Source organism: Vidua macroura, chromosome Z (genome assembly GCF_024509145.1).
Source record: "Vidua macroura isolate BioBank_ID:100142 chromosome Z, ASM2450914v1, whole genome shotgun sequence".
NCBI lineage: Eukaryota > Metazoa > Chordata > Aves > Passeriformes > Viduidae > Vidua > Vidua macroura.
In genome coordinates this window covers 82,053,950-82,074,486 of record NC_071611.1, presented here as the reverse complement: position 1 = coordinate 82,074,486, position 20,537 = coordinate 82,053,950, and the positions used below count along the sequence as shown (strand labels likewise).

The 20,537-nt window shown below is 40.9% G+C and overlaps 1 protein-coding gene across 3 annotated transcripts in view; it reads right to left on the bottom strand.

Moving 5' to 3' along the window:
- Nucleotides 1-20,537, bottom strand: part of SSBP2 (single stranded DNA binding protein 2) — a 128,571-nt gene that overhangs the window by 84,044 nt on the left and 23,990 nt on the right. For 2 of the 3 annotated variants that reach the window (XM_054003444.1, XM_054003443.1), the window contains exons 2-4: nucleotides 11,365-11,437; nucleotides 7,206-7,267; nucleotides 5,468-5,552 (exon numbers count right to left, since the gene is read on the bottom strand). In XM_054003444.1, the coding sequence (XP_053859419.1) occupies nucleotides 5,468-5,552; nucleotides 7,206-7,267; nucleotides 11,365-11,437 (220 nt within the window). Of the gene's footprint in view, nucleotides 1-5,467; nucleotides 5,553-7,205; nucleotides 7,268-11,364; nucleotides 11,438-20,537 lie in introns of those variants that run through there. The other variant, XM_054003445.1, reaches the window with a different exon arrangement.

Here is a 20,537-nt window from a genome sequence, read left to right as displayed (position 1 = left end):
AGAATCCTAAACATTTATCCAGTTTTTCACATTCACTGCATTTTTGGCTGCACACACGAGAAAGTCAAGGATGCACCACCTTGGGAGATGACACCAAACATATTTTTTCTGCAAAAAAATATGGTTTGTTAATTGTTTATTGTTGTGCAATCTTTAACCATATGGATTTACTAAATGTGTTCAGGTATGGAATTTCAAAACAAATGCAAATTCTTCATTTTCTTCTGGCTTCCATATCTAAGAACACATTTTACTGCACATACACTTGAACAGTGTGAGACATTATCCCCATAGAATGAAAAGAACAGTAAAAAAAGACACTTCATTCAAAATTAAATATGAATGCTACTTACATAAAAAGAAAGTATGCAATTTTAACAATGAACGTATGAGAGGAAATCCTTTCCACTTCCCTATTAACTACAAAAAGAATGCTATGGCCACTTGATAAATTTCTTCTACTTTTAAGAAATAACCTGTTCTCTACCTGGACACAGGAACTATCTACGGAGTAGACAAATCATTTGTCTGAAGAACATCTTCTGAGGGTGAAATCACTGATTTAGTGATGATCAGTAAATATGCAAAGGGCCTTCCAGAACTTTGTAGAACTCAGGTAAAAAACTAACAGGTAACTCAGATCTGCAGCATTGCCTCTGGAACAAAAGCCCTGGAGCAAAGCAGGACAACTTGTCATCTTTTGCCCATCTATGGGAGGATAAGGATGATGGGGAGTTTTTTTCCCCTTAATTTCTGTTTTAAAGCAGAAGGAGTTTAACATGCATTCTCCACAGAAAGTGACAGCTGGAAACCAGACCCAGAATTCCATTTTCAGCAATGAAGCTAGAAGCAAAGGCTGCCCTAGCTAGGCTGCCTGCAGAAGGTCGCAGTAGCAAGGGATGGGTCAGGCAATCAAGAATGAAAACAAGTTCCTCCATCCCTGATGCACAAAAGGCAGAGAAGGAGGACAGCAGTTTAATGAAACCAGAAACAAAACAATTCTTGTGGGGGAACAGTCTCACAGGCTTTTCATGGTAATCTGTAGTCCAAAATAGACATAAAAGTATTCACAACTCCTCAAATACTGAGCATTGATAATGATTAATTAAGGGGAATTGGGGTATTTAGGGTGTGCAAATGCCTCTTAATTCTACTGAAGGGAGATGGATCCAGAGAAGAAAGTAGTAATTTCTCTCCCCATAAAACATAGAAATAAATGCAGAGACCCAGCTTTTCTGAAGAGAGGTGCACACAGATTGAGCAGCCACCTCAAATGTCCAAATACTCTGCTCAGTAACTTCTAGGAAATTTTTATTTCTCTAATTATGACCTATAAAAGGAATAATTTGGACAAAACCAATGACAGCATTGTCTTTGGTATACTCTACAACCCTCTGTCACAGAGCTCAGCACTGAACTGTGCCAACAGGGCAGAGGGGATGTGGGCCCAGCTCATTTCAGTCTCTGGAGCAAGGAGTATCTCTGGTTTGTTACCCTGTGCGTTACCTGGAATTCTTCTGGGAGACACAAACACAAACCAGACGCCTTTGCCCATACCAGAAGTCATCTTTCAAAGAGCTGGGGAGAAGAACTAATCAAACCTGACTTGGAAAATAATCAAGATCTTAATACAGCTACATGTGAGAAACAGCGTACCCTTTCTTTGCACCAGCAACACGTGGAAAAACTTCCAATGCCAGGAGTATGAGATAACAGGAGCACAGGAATTTCTGGAGAGTAAAAATATTTTAACTGCTATGTACAGAAATCATCTTGCAAGGCACCACCCCTTCAAACCCAGAGATGGGGATGAATGGCCAGGCCTGAGGAAGAGCAGGATGGTTATTTGTGGCCATCAGAAGAAGGGGTACTCCTAAAAATCCAAGTTTTATTTTCCCTTTTGGACTCCGTTTTCAGCTTGGAAAGAAGTGGAAAGAGATGCATGCTGGAACTTGCTTCTCTCAGCAGAAGGTCTCAAAATGTGGGAAAACGAGCTCTTAACTAGAGAGGCGAAGAAATCTCCTCAGGACATCGTGAAGAAACACAAACCATTCTACACTGAAGAGTGAATTTTGCCTCAGACCATCCATGTACATGATTTCTCACAAGACTTCAAAGCATGCAGAAGTTTTCCTCCAGGAAAAAGTAAAGTAACAGGTACCTGGAAAATAATCATGAGGATTTTTCTACTTCACATGAAGCTACTCCTACTGAAATGCCTGCAGTATTAACAGACTCGGTGAGCAAGCAACAGTTTTCTTTCCTGAGTCACCTGAAACAATTTCAAATTCTACATCATATATGTCAAAATTTCCACGCCAGGACCTATCTCCCTGATCCAGCACATGCACATTTATGACATGCATCTTTTCAAGCCTAAAAAAAAAAATGATAAAAATGTACCTAATCAGTTCAGAACCTTGTTCACTCAGAAGGAAACATATCCAGTGGCAAATCTTGACAGAAGATAAACATAAAATCCATTTTAAATATGGGGGAGCTGCAAATACTTAAACTCAGGATGAGCATGGAAAATCTTCTTTATAAAGTCAGATTTGGGCTTTGCTTTTCTATTCAATGGATTTTTAGTAAGATGAGCATTGTAGTGATGCAAGCAACAATGCACTGTCTGAGGGGGGAGAGAAATCAAACAGCATTAATCTTACAGTTGCAGTTCAGACAATGTAGAACTTGTAACTTGAAGAAACTCAGTCTTTCTGTGTATTCATTTCATGAGTCAACCTGTGTGTTCCTGCCTGACTCGCAGCTATGTCGAGTGAGGGAGCAATATTTCCAAATCATTAAATCATCTGCAAATGCTTTCCTCCTCCATCAAGCATTCCTAAGCCTTTCTCTCTCCACAAAAGCAAAGACAAGATTATTTCCTCTCCAAACACAGCCCACTCAGCTACAGCTGCCATGTCTGCAGCAGCCAGACCACGCACCCCTTCAGCAGGAACAGTTTTTCTTAGGTCAAGTGGAACACATGCCTAATAAAAAATTCTGAATTGCTCGTATGAATTAATAAACAAGCCTTCTGTGCTGTTTTGTACGTACAATAACAGTTTTCAGATATGACAGCACAGCTACAAATGCTCTACTACTTGACCTGCAATGTAGCAGCAGAGTTTTGATTTACCAGCCCTGTCAGCCTCGGCAGGAGGAAGAATCCAGCAGCAGCTTCTGATGGCTCCCACTGATGGTGGGATTTTGACCTCTCCACGGGCAATGGCAAGACACTGTGTGGATTGGGATTTCACTTAATACATGTTCATCTTCCTCTGCTGTGAGATCTGCTTGGATATATCCCACTACTGTTTTCTTGTTCTTTGACATGAGCTTAGGATGCTACCTTAAAATGCCAGACACAAAAACCGTGATGAAGACTGTCCTAAGCAAAACCTAAGTGATAACAAGGAGTATTGTGAGTCTTGTGAGGGACTAAATGAATTTATCCCAGCTGTGACGAAAACAATGCAAAGCTTTTCCTGACACCTTAAAATATCGAGAGAACGGATTTTACAAACACCAGGCAAATTAATTTCTGAAATAAATAAAATTATTTCTAAACTAAGTGTTCATCCTGTCCTGATGTGCAAATCAAGATGAACACTTATCTTTTCTTCGTCAAGCAGGACTTTATACATGAAGTTAAATATTCAATCACAGAATTGTAGGGCACACCAAACTCGCATTTTCTCACTTTTCTTGAATTCTGACAATAGACATCATAAATGAGCAATAAGGTCATATAATATTCCAAGGCCTGTAGAAATTAGAAATGCTAATGGAACATGCTAAAGGAGGTTTCTAACTACTTTGATTCATCTACTCAAATTCTTAGTATACCTCTAAATTTAGACTCAATAGTGAACTTACTGATCAGTTAAACTGTCCTGAGCTTAAAGGTATGTGGACTCCTTTTAGACTCCAAATACTTTTTCACTGAAAATTTCCTCTTGCTGATCATTCTGTTTCACAATTCTGTTTCACAACAATATTTACATTTTTCGGATTTTTGGCTTTTGTTAATACACTTTATTTTGAGAACACAATGTCCCTCACTGAAGTCAACTGTTGTGCTTTGGATCTGCCCAGATTTAAATCTCTAATGTCATTCCTCAAGGTCTTACACTATTCCTGTAAAACAACTGCTCCTTCAGGGGGGAATTAAACCTTCCTCTAATAACAAGGAACCAAAATCCTAAGTAGGTAATACTAATAGCTAAGTCTTTTATTTTTCCAACAACTCTGTATGTAAAACAGATTAGGACAAAATGACCACAGCTATTGTGCTTGCAAGAGATACTTCATTTTTAATTTGAGGAATGTGCCTTACTAAGTTGGCTGACCTTAACAACTCTGTGGGTACAAAATGTCCTTAAACTTTGTTCCTCTCTCTGATAATTATTTCTTTCTTTAATTATGTTAGTGTAGCCTGGACATGACTGTGCAACCTTGTCCAAGCTCCTTAACCAGTCACCCTCACAATTTAACCACCACTACAGGGTGTTAAAGAGACATTGGTGAAAGATGCTGGACATCTCTGACTGTGCTGATGGTGCATTCAGAGTCTAAGGTGTTGTTTACTGCAAATAAGGCAAGATCACCATTAGCTCACACGTTGTAGGATGCCAAGCCATTACCAGATTTTGACAACAGAAAATGGAAAATTGTCAAGTTGCTGAATAATTTCTTTTGTTCCCAAACTGTGTTTTAAAGACACTGGGATAGGGCAGTCTAATTTCAGTTTTATCTGTAGAAATATTTTTTTGGCAGTAACTAGACACTATTTGTGAGGCAGACCTAGAAAAGACTCAAGGAAAGAGGTTTCACAGTTGTATTGTGAGAACTACTCTCACTCAAGACTCCCCTGTTGTGTTTTGAACGAAGTCTCAAAGGCAGCAAAACTGGCATGAAACTTCTACCCTTTATTCCTCCTATTGTCTTTGGCCAGCTGATTTTGCATTTAACTTATTCCATGTTGCTTGATTGTTTATTAGGGTGAAAAATCTCCAGGTTATTCCAGGATACAAAAACGTATGAACCACCCCAGTTGCGGCCAGAGTGGTCCTGACAAAAGCCAGAGATCAATTCCATCTACAGAACAGTCTTTTCTTCAGCACTGACAGAGCACAGATATTTGGGCAGGTAACATCCATGTTTCCATCTGTCCTGTGCCTTTGTGACCAGCCTCATGTGTCCACGGCATGGGGGACAGAAGGACACTCTTTATTCTGCATTAACATGTGGAACAGCACCTTGATCTCTGAGACAGCTTCCAGGAGTCACCCATATTGTGCTGAATTAAAGAATTAGGAACTCCTAATTCTAAGGTATCCCTAGAAAACTGAGAGTTACATATGAACAACACCCGTGTTTTTGAGCCACTGCAGTGCAGAAATACTTCTCTATCACATTTATACATGCAATTAATGAAGCCATGGTAAAGACACACAAAACTTACATAGTCATGAAAGGCTTTTGCTTCACTTGAGTGTTCACATGTTTCTCGTCTTTCTGGAGCTGCACAGTAGAGATCCCAGAACACACTGCAAGGGAAGAGGTTACAGGGATGGTGAGAGTGCCACTGTGAGGCTCATGTGCATTTTAGGGCATGCACACACCCCACATGGATGCTCCTATACAGAAATGTCACTTTCTCTCCAAAGAATAGGAACACTCACCTCTAAGGAAGGTGAATTCTTCCTCTAAGGAAGAATTTAGATTTGTAAATCATCTGTGAGGAACCAAGTCCTGCCATCTGATCTCTGAGGCAATCAATGCTGCAGTCCTTTAACACCACAGCACTACAGACCAAGAATCTGGTTTAATATATATGAATACAATGTGTATTGCTGTGCATTTAATATATATCCCTCCAGCAACTGCTCAAATGACTTCCACAAAGCATGGGAAGGAATGGATTTGTAATAATATGGAAAGGAAAGAAACTGGAGAGAAAACTGGGAATCCTTCCATGGTCAAGGTTCCTGGAATCACAGAACAATTTGGATTGGAAGGATTTTAGAGCTCATCCAGTCTCCACCACCTTCCACTATCCCTGGTTACTCCAAGTCCCATCCAACCTGGCCTTGGACTCTTCCAGGGATGGGGCAGCCACAGCTTTTGTGAAAAGATGTCCAGTCCTGTGCTCAAACCAAAGCTCCCTGAGGATCTGGTGACCGGGCAAGCAAGAAAACTCATGGGCATGTTCTTAGGTCATAAAGAGTAAAAGGAAAAGTACTATGGCACATAATCCCATTGGTCTTCCCCCACAAACTCCTTCAACTATAGTTACATACCAATCAGTTCTACCACAAAGTTTCTGAAATGAAACTGTGTCTATGCTGGAATGACTTAATAATATACTTGATAATAAAATTTGTTGGAGTTTCATAGCGGTTTTTTACTGGTTTAGACTTAATCCTCTATAACTTAATCCAGCACCATAATAGGGATTTATGGACAATTTGAGCACTCTGCTGCAGACAATCAAAATTAAGGATAATGCAGACATTAGAGATAAAAGGGACATGTTCTTGCCAGGCTTCCATCCCACAGCAAGAGCTGTGAAAGAATGGTCAAAGAAGGATACCCCACTTCCCACGCAGCTGTGCAAATCACTTGGGTTCAAATGGGACCATTTCAAAACCTGTGAATTCTTGTACTACTGGCAGCTGGGCATATTCTGTGCACCTCTGCATTTCTTCAAACACAGGCTTGTTGGATATACTAAAATAATGAATAAATACCACAGCTACACTGCAGTCTATGAGCACTCCTCTCCCCTGGGATATTCTACACAGAGACTGAGCAAGTTCACATCTACAGGGAGTCTCTGTATTTACTGTGTTTTCTTTCCAAATGCAAATATTCTTGATATGTAGAATGACCCCTTAGCTGTAAAATGTGCTGGAAGGTGGTGAAGAAGGAAAGCCAGGCCACCTCCTTTCTTATTAACGCACTATGCACTATTTATTTTTTTTCTCTATCCAATATCCAGTATCATTTTCTATTATTTCCTTTTCTGTATCTAATTTTCCTGTATGTAATTTTCTGTTATTTTATTCCTTAACATGAGAATGCTTCTTAATCCTGATCCTCTCATTCTTTTTACAGTGTTCACCTGAATTTCTTGCCTCCAGCAGCTGGAACTGGATATCAATATATTCTAAGAAAATCAGAAGAAAACTGGTACTTACCACCACCAGGAATGCAAGAATCCTGGGGGCTCCCCCAGTGTGATGTTTTTTTCCCATCTTATCTAAAATAAAATGATAGAAACAGACGTGTACATTCTTGTGATCATTGTGACTAAAAAGCATTACATAATTCAGATAGAAAAAGGATGAGGAAAAGAAGATTTCACAGTTATGAGACGCTTTATGGTCATCAATTTGAATGCCCTATTTACTTACTTTTCTACATTTATTGATATAGCTGATACTTAAAATTAGCTCCTTTTGGAGCTAATAGCTAACTATGCTAGGGAAGCACAGTTTAGAATTTTATTCTTCGGGTTTTTTAAAATTCTGAATATATTGTGTATTATTTTAAGGTCAAAAATGCATGATTAAAAAAGTGATTATTAAGTACCCTTAAAACCTGAAGTCTTTTCCCATTTGCACAGGACTGATGCTGTGGATTCAGCAGGTGGCACTCTTCCCCCCGCAGCCAGGGCCAGCAGTGTTTTATAATCCTCAAGGAGTGCTTCAGTCACAGGTAATGTGGCAAAAACGAGGCAGCACCACTGCCATAACCCAGCTCCCACCAGGCAGGGAAAATGTACAGCTACTCTGGCTTGCTTTCCTGTGCTGGCAAGCTCTCCTCAACACCTGTACTGCCTGGGACTTCCTCCCCACCAAGGAAAAACTGGGTCTGTTTGATGCTGTTTTCAAAGGAAATGCAGTTTAAGAACCCTCAGCTCCTGAATTCAAACTTCTGTTGTTGATTAGGGAACCCGTCAGACAACACCAACCACAGCAACAGCATCTGTCCTCTCTGCAAAACTTCGAGATGTTGTACCTTAACTACAATCACATAACCACCTTTTCAATGCCAGTCGATAGCTTGTCCTTAACTCCAAAATTAAATAGTTTGGGCTGTAATAAAGCCCGCACAACACTGTCCATAAAAATGTCTCATGTTAGAACTTGGTGGATCTTTGGTGCACACTTTGCATTGTGTGCACTGCAAAGTCCTCCAGTTACAATGACACACAGCATAATTTCCTGTCCAACTCTCTTTAAAAAGTTGTTAAAAGCAGAAATCATATTCTTCTCTAGAGACAGAAGCAATGGCAGACAAGAAGAGGGTTATTTTAATTAAATGCTTAAACAGCCTTAATATGAAAGGAATTTTAAGTGATAGATCCATATACATATATGTAAAAGTACATTAAGGCACAATATTAAAGGTAGATATAGTGATCATACTGCCAGGAACCTTCCTAAAGCTGGCATTTTTCAAAGAGACTTAAGATTCTCAACTCATACTTGATTTCCACATCCAATTCTTAGGAAATTATAGCACATACCAGTTTTGTCAGTAGCAGAATATGTAGCTCATATGCCTAAAAATGTTGTTTGGACTTACATGAAAATCCATGTGGAAAATCTCAAACATGAAGAAACCCAATGCAATTTTGATATATTTTATGAATACAACTATTCAAAAGTAATTATGCTATTTTAAATTGTCTATAAAAGATAACATTGAGCCACTATCACTTGAGTTGGTAAAGCTGGCAGAATGAAAACCAGCATCCCTCACACAGTAGTTAATACACAAAAAACATATTTCACAAAGTTCCTGAAGTGCTTAAGTGCTTAAAGTTCCTTAAGTGCTGGCAGGAAAAAGTAATGAACATTTGAAAGCCAAAGCCACTACAAAGGTATTACACACTCTTCAAATACACTTCTCTGAGGCACAGCTGCTCCTCATGCGCCCTGGGAATGTCTTGGAAAGACTTGTATTAATAATCAGGAACACACAGTACCTCTGAGAAGGTTCAAAATAACGTAATGAAGAGATGCACTGTACAACCAGAACGAAAAAGCGGTTTCTGAAGCAGAAATATCATTTGCTTAGCAGTAAAAATTACATCTGTGAAGAACACCCACATTATGTTTAAGCAGTGATTGTTTTCTTCAAAGCAGGGCCTGGTGAGGAAATTACCCAATTCAGGTCTTTTGTGGGTCCTGGGACATTTGTCATCTTGAGAAACTGATTGGGAGAACAAGACTGAAGGGAATGTGGAAGTTTGGGACTCTTTTCAAGGATTTTTGTTTTGTTTTTTAAAATTTCCATACTTGTGCCTAATATAGCATATGTGGTCGGTCTGAGCAATGAGACTTATCAAGAATTAGTATTTATGGAAAAAAAAGAAAATCTTCATTGTCAAGTGTACTGGTTAAGCTCATAGCCAGGGAATGATTAACTGGGAAATGCCCACCAGCCTGGCCCAGCCAGGCTAATGGAATTATCCAAGGCTGGAATATGACTTCCAGGATAGAAAATGCATGGGATAAGGATCAGCTCTTCAAGGGAAGAGTACAAAAGTCAAACTAGACACAAAGCATGACAAAACCATGGGTATGCTCAGGACAACCATCCCTAAGTTATAGAGTATCACAGTGGATTCATGGGTATCCAACTTCTATTTTCCCTTAATTTGGTTCCATTCCTCCGAGTCACAGTCCCTGGCAGATCTGTGAGAGAGGTCTCTTAACTTTTAGACACCACTGGCTGCCCTACAGCTCAGACAATCCATGTGTGCTCTTCTTTTAAGCCCCAACACTCAGCTTTAGAGCTACTCTCAGCTGTTTAACTTTAAAATGAAACTCACCCAAACTGAGAGAGCATCCAGCCCAGCAGTCACAAGAACTGTCAGCACATTTACTCTCCTGCACTGCTAATTAGTGAAGGAAATGAACTCACAGCTCATCCTCATACCCACACTATGCACTACTAATTGTCCCTGAGCTGTTTTTACCATCTCTTGATGAGTACAAATCTTAATTTTGAAGATTTGATATATCCTTAGGTTTCGCTGTTCAGACCCGAGAGCTTCTCTGTAACTCAAGATGGAATTAGTTTTAAAAGCTGAGTTTCAAGACACTGTATTTAATGTTTTCAGGAAATCCAGATGTCATACCAGCTATGCTTCTGCCAACTGTTCATTTTGCAAATACATCATAAAAACAAAGTGAGCAAAATTTACCTTGTGCAATGCATTATTTACAAGTGACAGCTGGTTTGGAAAAGCCAAGATGATACTCTACATTATTTTCTCTTATTTTTCCAATGTTTTACCACAGAGATAAAACAATTGTCAAAAACATGCTTTATTATAAATGTAAACTGATCGTACTACAATTCTACCCTTTTTCCTTATCTGTGCTTTCTAAGTTTTGTGTAAACATCACAAATAGCTCTCTGGATTTTCACTTTCCCCTCTTCCATCTCCCAAATGTCATCACCAGCATAATAATTTTATTAGCTTCTGGAAGAGGATCAGTTAAAACAGCAATTTTCCTAGGACAATATCTTGCCTATTTTTTCCTAACTTCTGCTTACTATTCCTATTATTATAAATACTCCTACTACTACTACTACTACGCTATTGTTAATATTATTAGTTAGTGTTATTGTTGTTATTATCTTATATGTTCTTGTCAGAAATTAAAAACAGTAATAAACCCAGAAGACTTCAATGTGTTCAGCATACATTTGCATCCTAGGGCAAAAGTCGAATGCTGAGGAGACATAATTTACTTCAGCCTTCACAAGATGCATACAAAGTCTTTGAAAAGACTCTTAAAAAAAAAAGAAAAAACCCAAAGCTAGTGTGTAAAGGTAAAAATTCCATTAGCAGTTGAAAGTGTTTAAAAAAGCAGGACCTAAGTGGTTGTGGCCATCATTGATTCAACAGATGAAAAGAAGTGAAGTGGTTAAAAGCATGGTGAGAGCACAGAGAGATCAGCAGTGCTTCAGAGAAGGAGAACTGATAGTGTATGACAGTGGGATGTAAAATACATTTAGAAGGGCCCATTATTCACAATTGGAGATATCAATAGTAAGTTAAAAGGTCATCAAAACTGAGTACCATTGAAGTGTTCTCCAGCATGCCCACTTATTAGAGAAAATAGATTAATCTTCCCCAGTGTAGAATGGGGATTACAAACCACAGTAAAAATAGTTACACAAAATAATGTAAAATGACAAGGCAAACGGGGTTCCAGAGGATGAGGAACAGCAGATTGAGGCAAACTGATACCCAAGGTTCTCACTGCTTTTATTCTAGACCAAACCATATTTATTTCACTTGCAGGCCCTCAGAAGTCATGTAAAAAAACTCACCTCCGATAAAAATGTCTGGGCTGATTTCTGTGCTCCTACATGGAGCAGATATTCATATACGTATAGTGCTAATCTGAAAAATAAACAGAAAGGACAATATTTAGTATTGTGCATTTGTTTGCTCCTCTTCTTCAGAAATAAAGAAATATCACAAGTTTGAGGGATGCCCCACTGCCTTCCACAAACCACAATGTACTCAACATGCCAAATCTATTACCTCTACCAGAATTTTTCAACTAGACATGCAGGTCAATCTGACCAAAGGTGTTTAAATAGTCGTTAATTAAAACATTATTAAGCCCCCAAATTACTTCATGTCAACATTTTTAATATTTGGACAAGTGCCCAGTGAGCTAACAAGTGACCCAGTGCTGCTCTGAGCGAGCATGCTTCCTGTAAATACAATATATTCACACAGCATCACTGATTGCTTTTCCAGGTCAACTTTTTTAGCATGTGGAATGTGTCAAGCTGTTAGCACACTTGAAAAATAGCCCTGTGGTTCTTCCAAAGAACACGGAAACTTCAGGCTGCGTCAGAAGAAGTGATGGCAGCCTTGATGCACGGCATGGCCGAACAACCGCAGCTCTGCCACGAAGGGAAAACAGATCCTGAAATTCATCCAGACCTGGGCTCTGGTGGCAGCAGAGTTACAAACAACTGCCACAGCTCCAGCTGACTCCCCAGAGCCTCGCCTCCAGGCCTTCCAAAAGGAAAAGGAGGAGAAGGAGGAAGAGGAAGAAAGAAGGAGAAGGAGAAGGAGGAGGAGGAGGAGGAGGAGAAGGAGAAGGAGAAGGAGAAGGAGAAGGAGAAGGAGAAGGAGAAGGAGAAGGAGAAGGAGAAGGAGAAGGAGAAGGAGAAGGAGAAGGAGAAGGAGAAGGAGAAGGAGAAGGAGAAGGAGAAGGAGAAGGAGAAGGAGAAGGAGAAGGAGAAGGAGAAGGAGAAGGAGAAGGAGAAGGAGAAGGAGAAGGAGAAGGAGAAGGAGAGGGAGGAGAACATCTTTTATATTTGCTACCTGTGCTGTTTCTAAGATGTAAATGTATTTGAATGCACCTACTGATACATGGCTATTCTTATTTGAAATATTCTCCCTATTCATTTTCAAAAACATGTAGATAGCTACACAAAGAAGAGAGGGAGAGGATCTGCCTTCCTGTTCAAAACCCTATGCCATGTTCTGTGTGATCACTGTCACATGGCTCTGATGGAGCAGTAATTATTGCAGTGACCTATCAAGTGTGAAATTTTAAAAATCTCAGAGAGGCCTTCCCCAAAAATGGTTTTCACTAGCTGTTTGTACTTTGTGCATGTAATACATTCGCATATTACTTTACTCCCTGTCCAACTTCAAGAGCAAAGCTGTACTTTTTTTCTCAAATTAAATCTATATAATTCAAACATGTGACTAGTTTTAGTTTGAACTCTCTAAGTACTGTGGGGAGAGAGGATCTCTTAAGAGCTGACTTAATTCTTCCCAGGTCAACCACCATGCAAATTTTAAGCAATAAATGTTGTAGACTAAATCTAAGACAGATGTAAGAGACAGAGAAGAAATGCTTTTCTGTCACAGCCAATACATCCTGAATACCCAGTAATGCTTTAAAAGCACCTCATTTGTCTTATGAGAGTCCCTTTTTTGCTCTTATCCAAACATGAAGCCTGCAGTCCAGATAAAAGGATTTGTGTGATCACATCCTTCCTGCCCCGTGAAGGAAGGCGGAGCAGCACAAACCCCGGGTTTGCTGCGGGGGGTTACAGCACCCCCATGGCTCTGCCATCCACTGAAAGCTTTGGCAGACAGGGCACCTTGATGCCCACACTGACAGCACAAAACTTTAATGCCCAGAGAGGTTTGTGTCTCCTCTCAGGACTCTGGGTGCCTGCAGAGTGCTCCAGCACAGCCCAGCATCCCTGGCCTGTCCCCACTGTCTCTGCTCCAAAAACACAAGATATCTCAACACTGCAACAACAAGACAACCCTAAAACTTTTGACCTAAACACACAGAATGTGCTAATTAAGCACGATGCTAACTGCTAACATCTCCAGCTCTGCGTAAATGCTGCTACCTCTTGGGCTAAACAAACCAGCAGCACAATGAAATGGTGTTTAACGAGTGATTTCGGTAGAAGGCTTTATGCTTCCAGGTTGATCCAGCTGTGGCAAACCCCAGACTGCCAAGGGTTGTGCCAGGAGAGCTGGGATTACCTCGCACCAACAGATGTGGGACAGGAGCACAGCACAGAATAATCCCATAGGGTCTGTATTGCTGCCCCAGCCCTTGCTGTTGCGCTCTCAGGAAGTATTTACAGAATGTAACAATGTTATGGGTTCATTCGGAAATAAATGCATTCGCCGCAGACATCAAAAGAGAGACACTAAGGTTTCGCTGTGAGGGAAGGATCAAGGGGAAACCGATGATGCTCTTGGGGAAAGACAGCAGAGATGCCCAAAAAGGTGCAACGCTGTGTAACAAGGAGGAATACCACATATACAAACTGTAACGACAGGCGAGGAACAGAGTGAGACAAAAACCAGGCTACAGTTCAAGTGTGCAAAATTAACAAATTAATGAACTATTTCACATCCTGTCACAAGACTAAGAAAGTATTAGTGAGGTGGTCTTTAACACCAGAAGACTTGGGTTTGAAGTGACATTTTAAAAAGACAGTTTTTACTCATTAAACTGGTGTGAGAAACCGTGCAGAAGCAGCAAGCAGACATATGTTGAATTTTCACATTTGCATACTTGTTGACATCCCATGAGTAATGTGAGGAAAAAATATTTCCAATCAATTTATGACAATGCTGCAGTAATTTCTGTTAAAGACATGACACAGGCCAGAGCTCCCCCCTCCCTGCCAAGACAATTAGAGCACACATTCATCTGTACCCTGATGATACATTCACTCCATTAACAAACAAAAAAGGTTACTGTCTGACTCATGTTGCTAACCTGCTGCACTTTGCCTGAAGTTCCTGCTCTAATTGGACAAGGCATTCCTACATCCCACAAGCAGCTACTGAATTCCACAGAAAAGAACCATTTAAGTGGTTCAAGTCAAGCATTTATCAGAATACTACCAGGAAATAAACAGTAATTCCTCTAACTGTGCCGTGGAAATTACATTCCTACATTTTAAAGACGGGGAGATGCCATTAGCTTAATGAGAACTTACAAGTCAAGCCTTGCAGCACTACTTCCACTGATGGAAACGTGGTGGACTCAACCAATTCCAAACCAAAAGACTAACACTGCACATCACACAAGTGTTCCCACCACTTCCTCTGCCACCAAGAGCCATTATGCTGCTAGCATCTGATGCTGGATGTAAAAAAATGAAGTATCTATAATGGGAATGTTCCAGATCTGAGCATCACCGAGATACATTTATAGCGTTTTAAGATTGTTAAGACGTAATTTTTTGAAAACTCTTCCTGTATGGAGAGTTTAGCATATGGCACACCATCAATTTAACTTTTGGTGGGTTCAAAACAGTAATTAAAGAACTAGAAAATCAATATCCATAGATAATTGTAAGTCTGAGTGAAGCAGCTGAGCAAGAATGAAAAGCAACTTCACAGAAGTGATCTTAAATGTTTCAGAAGACCTCATGTATTCCCAAATTACTACTCTGTACAGAGAAGTAGCTTTTCTGTTGTTTTCAAGAATGTTTACAGACTTCAATTCAATTTTATTTCAAATCCTAGGAATCTCACTCATCTCACATCCAAATTACAAATCCCATTCTCTAAAACAAGAGCAAGTAGCACTGAATTTTAGCACATGTTTTAAGTGGGGTTTTTCTCAACAAATTTTCTTGAATCCATCAATTCAGTACTTTAAAACCTGCTCCAAAGCTCCTGGAGGTGAGCTGGTTTTACCAAGTTTTAACAAACACCGGTAAACAATCCTTCTAAGGAAGTTCATTTAATATGCCAAACCACACTTTCTGGCCTCTTTGGTCATAATGACAAGTCCTTTTTTGCCCCTTCTCTCCCCCTGCTTTTAGAATATTTATATGGTATTATAATTTGTTCCTAAGTATTTATTTCTAATGAATTTTTGAATACATTCAAATATATATATATATATATATATATGTAGATATGTATAGATTTGTGTATATCTATATATATATAGATATATACATATATCTATATAGATATATAGATATATATGGTCTATAGATAGATAGATAGATAGATAGATAGATAGATAGATAGATAGATGGTCTCAGCTCTTAGAAATTACTACAGAGCCAAACTAGTACAGAATTGAAACACTCTTCTGAAGGGTCCAACTTGAATGGGACCATTTCCATCAATTCCCAAATACTTCATCAAAAGCTAAGCTTTCTTGATGACCTCCAGAATTTCAAATAGAAGAACTGCCATTTTTACACCTATATATATATATATTAAAAAAAAAAATCTTTTTCTACTCATCTGACCTGAAATTTGTACGATTCAGTCTGCTGTCCACCACTCACCTGAGAGAGGACTGTTCAAGAGACCAGATAAGCCATGTTTTCGGATCAAATTCAAGCACTGCTTGAGAAGTCCATGAAACCTTTTCCCTGTGCTTAGGGCTCCATGATGGAAATCCCTGTGCAGGGATTTCCCTGCACCTCCCAGCACAAGCAGCAACCCCCAGGGTCACCTGCACATCCCACAGACCACTGAGATTTTGGGCTGCCCTTGTCAAGAGGCTCCACTTAGGCCATTCTACAGCTCCCTCTCGCAGGTCTGTGTCACTGTGAGTGCCCCGTGTCCCATCAGCAGCCGGAGAGGTGCTCTCAGGAACACCCAGGTATTGAATGCAACACAAGCACTGGTCAAGGAAACAGTCCTGGGGGATATCCTCGATGTTTTTTCAGGCACTGGAGTGTCCTGAGAGCTCCCACACCACCCTGCAAACACAGCCAGTGTCACAAGTGTTCAACGTGATTCACACGCAGGTATTTCTCCCTCTCAGTGCACACAGCAGAGAACACTTTCTTTGCATTCATCCAAGCAACACCCAGTGCTGTGAGGAACGGGGGCCTTACATGAGCCTGGTGGTACTTCCCAAACAAAGCTGATCCTTCTCCTTGCTCACCCCGGTTTCGCACACAGGGAAAGCTTTCACCCAGCACAGCTCTCTGCCAGCAGGCAGACCCACCTCTGGTCTCTCTTCCACTTGACTCCTTGCAAGATGTCCCAAAAATTCGCCTCCAGCAGTGAGGCCACCCTCCCCTTGGTTACTGCTCTGATAGCACAATAAACAACAGCAGGGCTTTTCAGTTCACCCACATACTTGCAGCTCACTTTTTTGTGTGTGTGTGTGTGTGTGTGTGTGTCCTAACTTCACATGCTTTTGCTACTTGAACTCCCGCAGACTTCAGGCACTAGCACAGCCATTTCCAACTACGTGTTAAGCTGAGCACCAGTGTGTAACTAAACACTGAATAGGTCTTTGGTATGCACTGATCTTTTGGGAAAGAGCACAGATGTGTGCCGTGGTAGTGTCTGCAGTCTCCTCCACAAGCACTTAATTGCATGGTTTTGCATATTTTCATCAGCTAAGGATGTCTTGGTTTGTGCTGTCACACTGCAACCTTCCCCACGCTGCTTTTATCTGACTCTGGTTGAATTTCATATTCGTTTTTTGTCTCAGCTCTTAGAAATTACTACAGATCCAAACTAGTACAGAATCGAAACACTCTTCTGAAGGGTCCAACTTGAATGGGACAATTTCCATCAATTCCCAAATACTTCACCAAAAGCTAAGCTTTCTTGATGACCCCCAGAATTTCAAGTAAAAGAACTGTCATTTTTACACCTATGTTTGGCACATATATTCCTCAAGATTTCCAGCAGTTTCACAGGCTTTGAAGTCCATGGTTAGGGAAAAAAAGTAACACATTTTATGAAAATATATGGATTTTTAAAGGTAGTCTCTAAGTAGCTTCTTGGGCTTAACCCATATTAACTACACAACTTACCATAATTATAAAATATTCCAAATGGCAGCTAAAAAATAGCAACCTGACAAAATACATTTAAAAGTGTAAGTTGAGACTTTAATAAAAATACTTGAGGCTCCACCTCTTCCTGATGGTAAAGGTGGTAACCTTGGTCTCCCCTGATGCTTTCAATGAGATAGCAATGGGTTTTTACATGGTATTTTGTCCTCGGTATAAAATTTCCTGTATTTAATGAGTTTAATGCCATGCCCTGGCAATAAGCAAAGGCAGCAGCACAGAGCTGGCACGGAGAGAATCACGATCAGTGAGCAAAGCAGAGACACAGTCCTGACCAAAATGCAAACTTTAAAGCTTCAAAATCACAGAATTACTGATTGGTATATGACATCTGAAAATAGTACAACTGTTCCTGAAGCAGCTGCTTGCTCTGAACAGAAGAAAAACTGTCTGAAGCATCCCCTGGAGAAGGCTGAGGAGGAGGAGGGAGCAGGAATGCACCGAGCAGCTCCCCAGGGACGAGCTGGATCAGCACTGCCTGGACGTGCAGCGCCCACCAGCCTCACCGAGCAAGCAGCACCTAATTTGATTTTCATTCATACAAAAAAATCAGTTTTTCTGAGCATCTGGCTCCTACAAGGACCCATGGTTTTGCTAGTAGCCTCCCCAGCTCTTCTCAGAGAATGTACATTTAATATCCTGTCCAAAGAATCCCAGGATATTTAGGGTTGGACTGCTGATGTCCCTTGTAAATGTCATCAGTAATGTTGGGCAAAAGGGTTTATTCCTCTTTTACAGCAGATCCTGGTAAAACCCAGATGCAGATGTTAAATACAGACTGTGCCATTCCCCCGACTCGCTGCATGCTCCAGTTATGTGTTCAGACTCTGTAAAATGCAAGCTCTGCACTGAGAGCTTGGTGGGACAACCTGAAAAGACAGTAACGAGTCACCTCATGAATTTTATGGGAATCATATGGGATGGTGACAAACAAGATGAAATTCCCTGAGTAGCTACCTAAAAAGTAATGGTGGAAAGTAATTTGTATGACTTATTAAGAAGAAGTAAAAGTTTCTTCTGGAGAGAGTAAGTTCTGAAACAGTAAGAGTGAAGCTATTAGACCTCAGAAGTCAAAGAAATTCAGGGAACTGGTGGAGAGACTTTCTTCAGAAAAATAGATAACCTGGAGGAAAGAGTGCAAGACAAGCATCAGGTGCCTCAGGTTAAATTAAAAAAACTGATGGTAAATATCAATGGAAGACAAGTAGGAAACAGTAAGAGGTTACTCTGGCTGCATCCAAAAATTCATCAGTGATCCAAGAAAAGACTGTAATAACAATGAAGAAAGTAAAGTCATGTAACGGTATTAACACCATTCAAGTATTTGGATCAGTAGATGACAACTGAGCCTCTGCCTGAACCATTAAGTTTCCCTCCACCTCCCAAAACAGGAAGCTGTGATGCTCCTCCTGGGAACAAACCACCACCTGTGGGTTTGACACTGCCACTTTTGCTGGGTGGCAAGTTCTGCACTGGGGACTGGGGTGGAGGAACTCAAGGCATTTCCCTACAACACAAAAGCAAAACAGCAGCCACCCCAAACAGCAGAAGGTTTTTGTGTGTGAGTACAAGCACTCCTGTGGAGATTCTCGGCACATCTGGAGGTGCAATGCTTAAAATGCAGATTTTTCCTCAAATCACTGCAGTTTGCACCCACAGGACAGCTGCACACAGCCTGCTCTGGCCAGACCCACACCTGCCTGCTGAGCTCTCACACATCTGGCTGGGCTCTCACCTGCTCAGCCCCCACCCCACACATCTGGTTGTGCTCTCACCTGCAGAGCCCCCACCCCACACATCTGGCTGGGCTCTCATTGCTGAGCCTCCACCCTACACATCTGGCTGGGCTCTCACTGCAGAGCCTCACACATCTGGCTAGGCTCTCACCTGCTCAGCCCCCACACATCTGGCTGGGCTCTCACTGCTGAGCCTCACACATCTGGCTGGGCTTTCACCTGCAGAGCCCCCACACATCTGGCTGGGCTCTCACTGCTGAGCCTCACACATCTGGCTGGGCTCTCACCTGCTCAGCCCCCACACATCTGGCTGGGCTCTCACTGCTGAGCCTCACACATCTGGCTGGGCTCTCACCTGCTCAGCCCCCACACATCCAGCCACCCTGCTCCAAGGATTTACACCCTTGCCTGCTCCTCGTGCCCACCCCAGGCTGACAGAGGGAGCTGGAGGGAATCTCTTGGTGCTCCCCCAGACTGGACTATGGCCCAGAAGGATCAGCCAAGACCCCCAATTACTCAACATTTCCACTCAGCAACATCTCCAGATAAACTGGAGCACCCAACGTGAGCTACACCACACACCTGATGACTTTGCTGAGCCTCCTGTCCTCTCAGACTGGCCAGGGGATGGTCTAATACCCAAATATGTGTGTTTCACAACTTTACAGATAATTTGCTTAGATCCTGAACTGGAAGTTACCAGAAACACCTTCCTTTTGAAATGCAGGTCATAAAAAAAGCCATAGTGGTTTTCTATATCCTCCCACAATCTTTTAATAGTAAGAATACTTTCAAAAAAAGAATCCCAGCAACAGGAGGAAGATATTCGAAAATCAGGCTCACAAAGAGTTTATCCACACATTAGAAACCACCAAACTTTTAAAAACCTCAGCAATAATAAAATCTTGCAGTACTGAATTTCTACTACCAAATGTTTGACTATCAGGCTATAAAATTTGAATGCTAGCTCTCCAAATTGCTACCACTGCCTAGTGTTTGAAAGGAAGAAACCAGAAAAGGGATGGGAAGTATTTGATTCTGCACTGACAGCTGATGTTTGGTAGGAGATCTGACACAGATTTCTATTTGCTCGTACACGAAACAGGGAAAACAGGCAAAACATTTGTCACACAGTCTCTGGCTGTGCACTTATTGCTAAATCAAAATTTAAAGGGCATAAGCACGCAAAAGTCTCCAGTTCTACCATGTGCAGGACCCAACTCAGACCGGTAGTTCTGCTCTTAACAGTTAAAAATTCTGTACAGTTCTGTACAGAACATATCCAGTTAAAAAAAAGGTTGCCTTACGTTTGGTTTACAGGGGAAAATAGAAAATTCTCTACTTTCTTAAGCATGTGTTACTAGAATACTCTAATCCACACTGGATGCAGTTATTAAGTTAACTTCATGGATA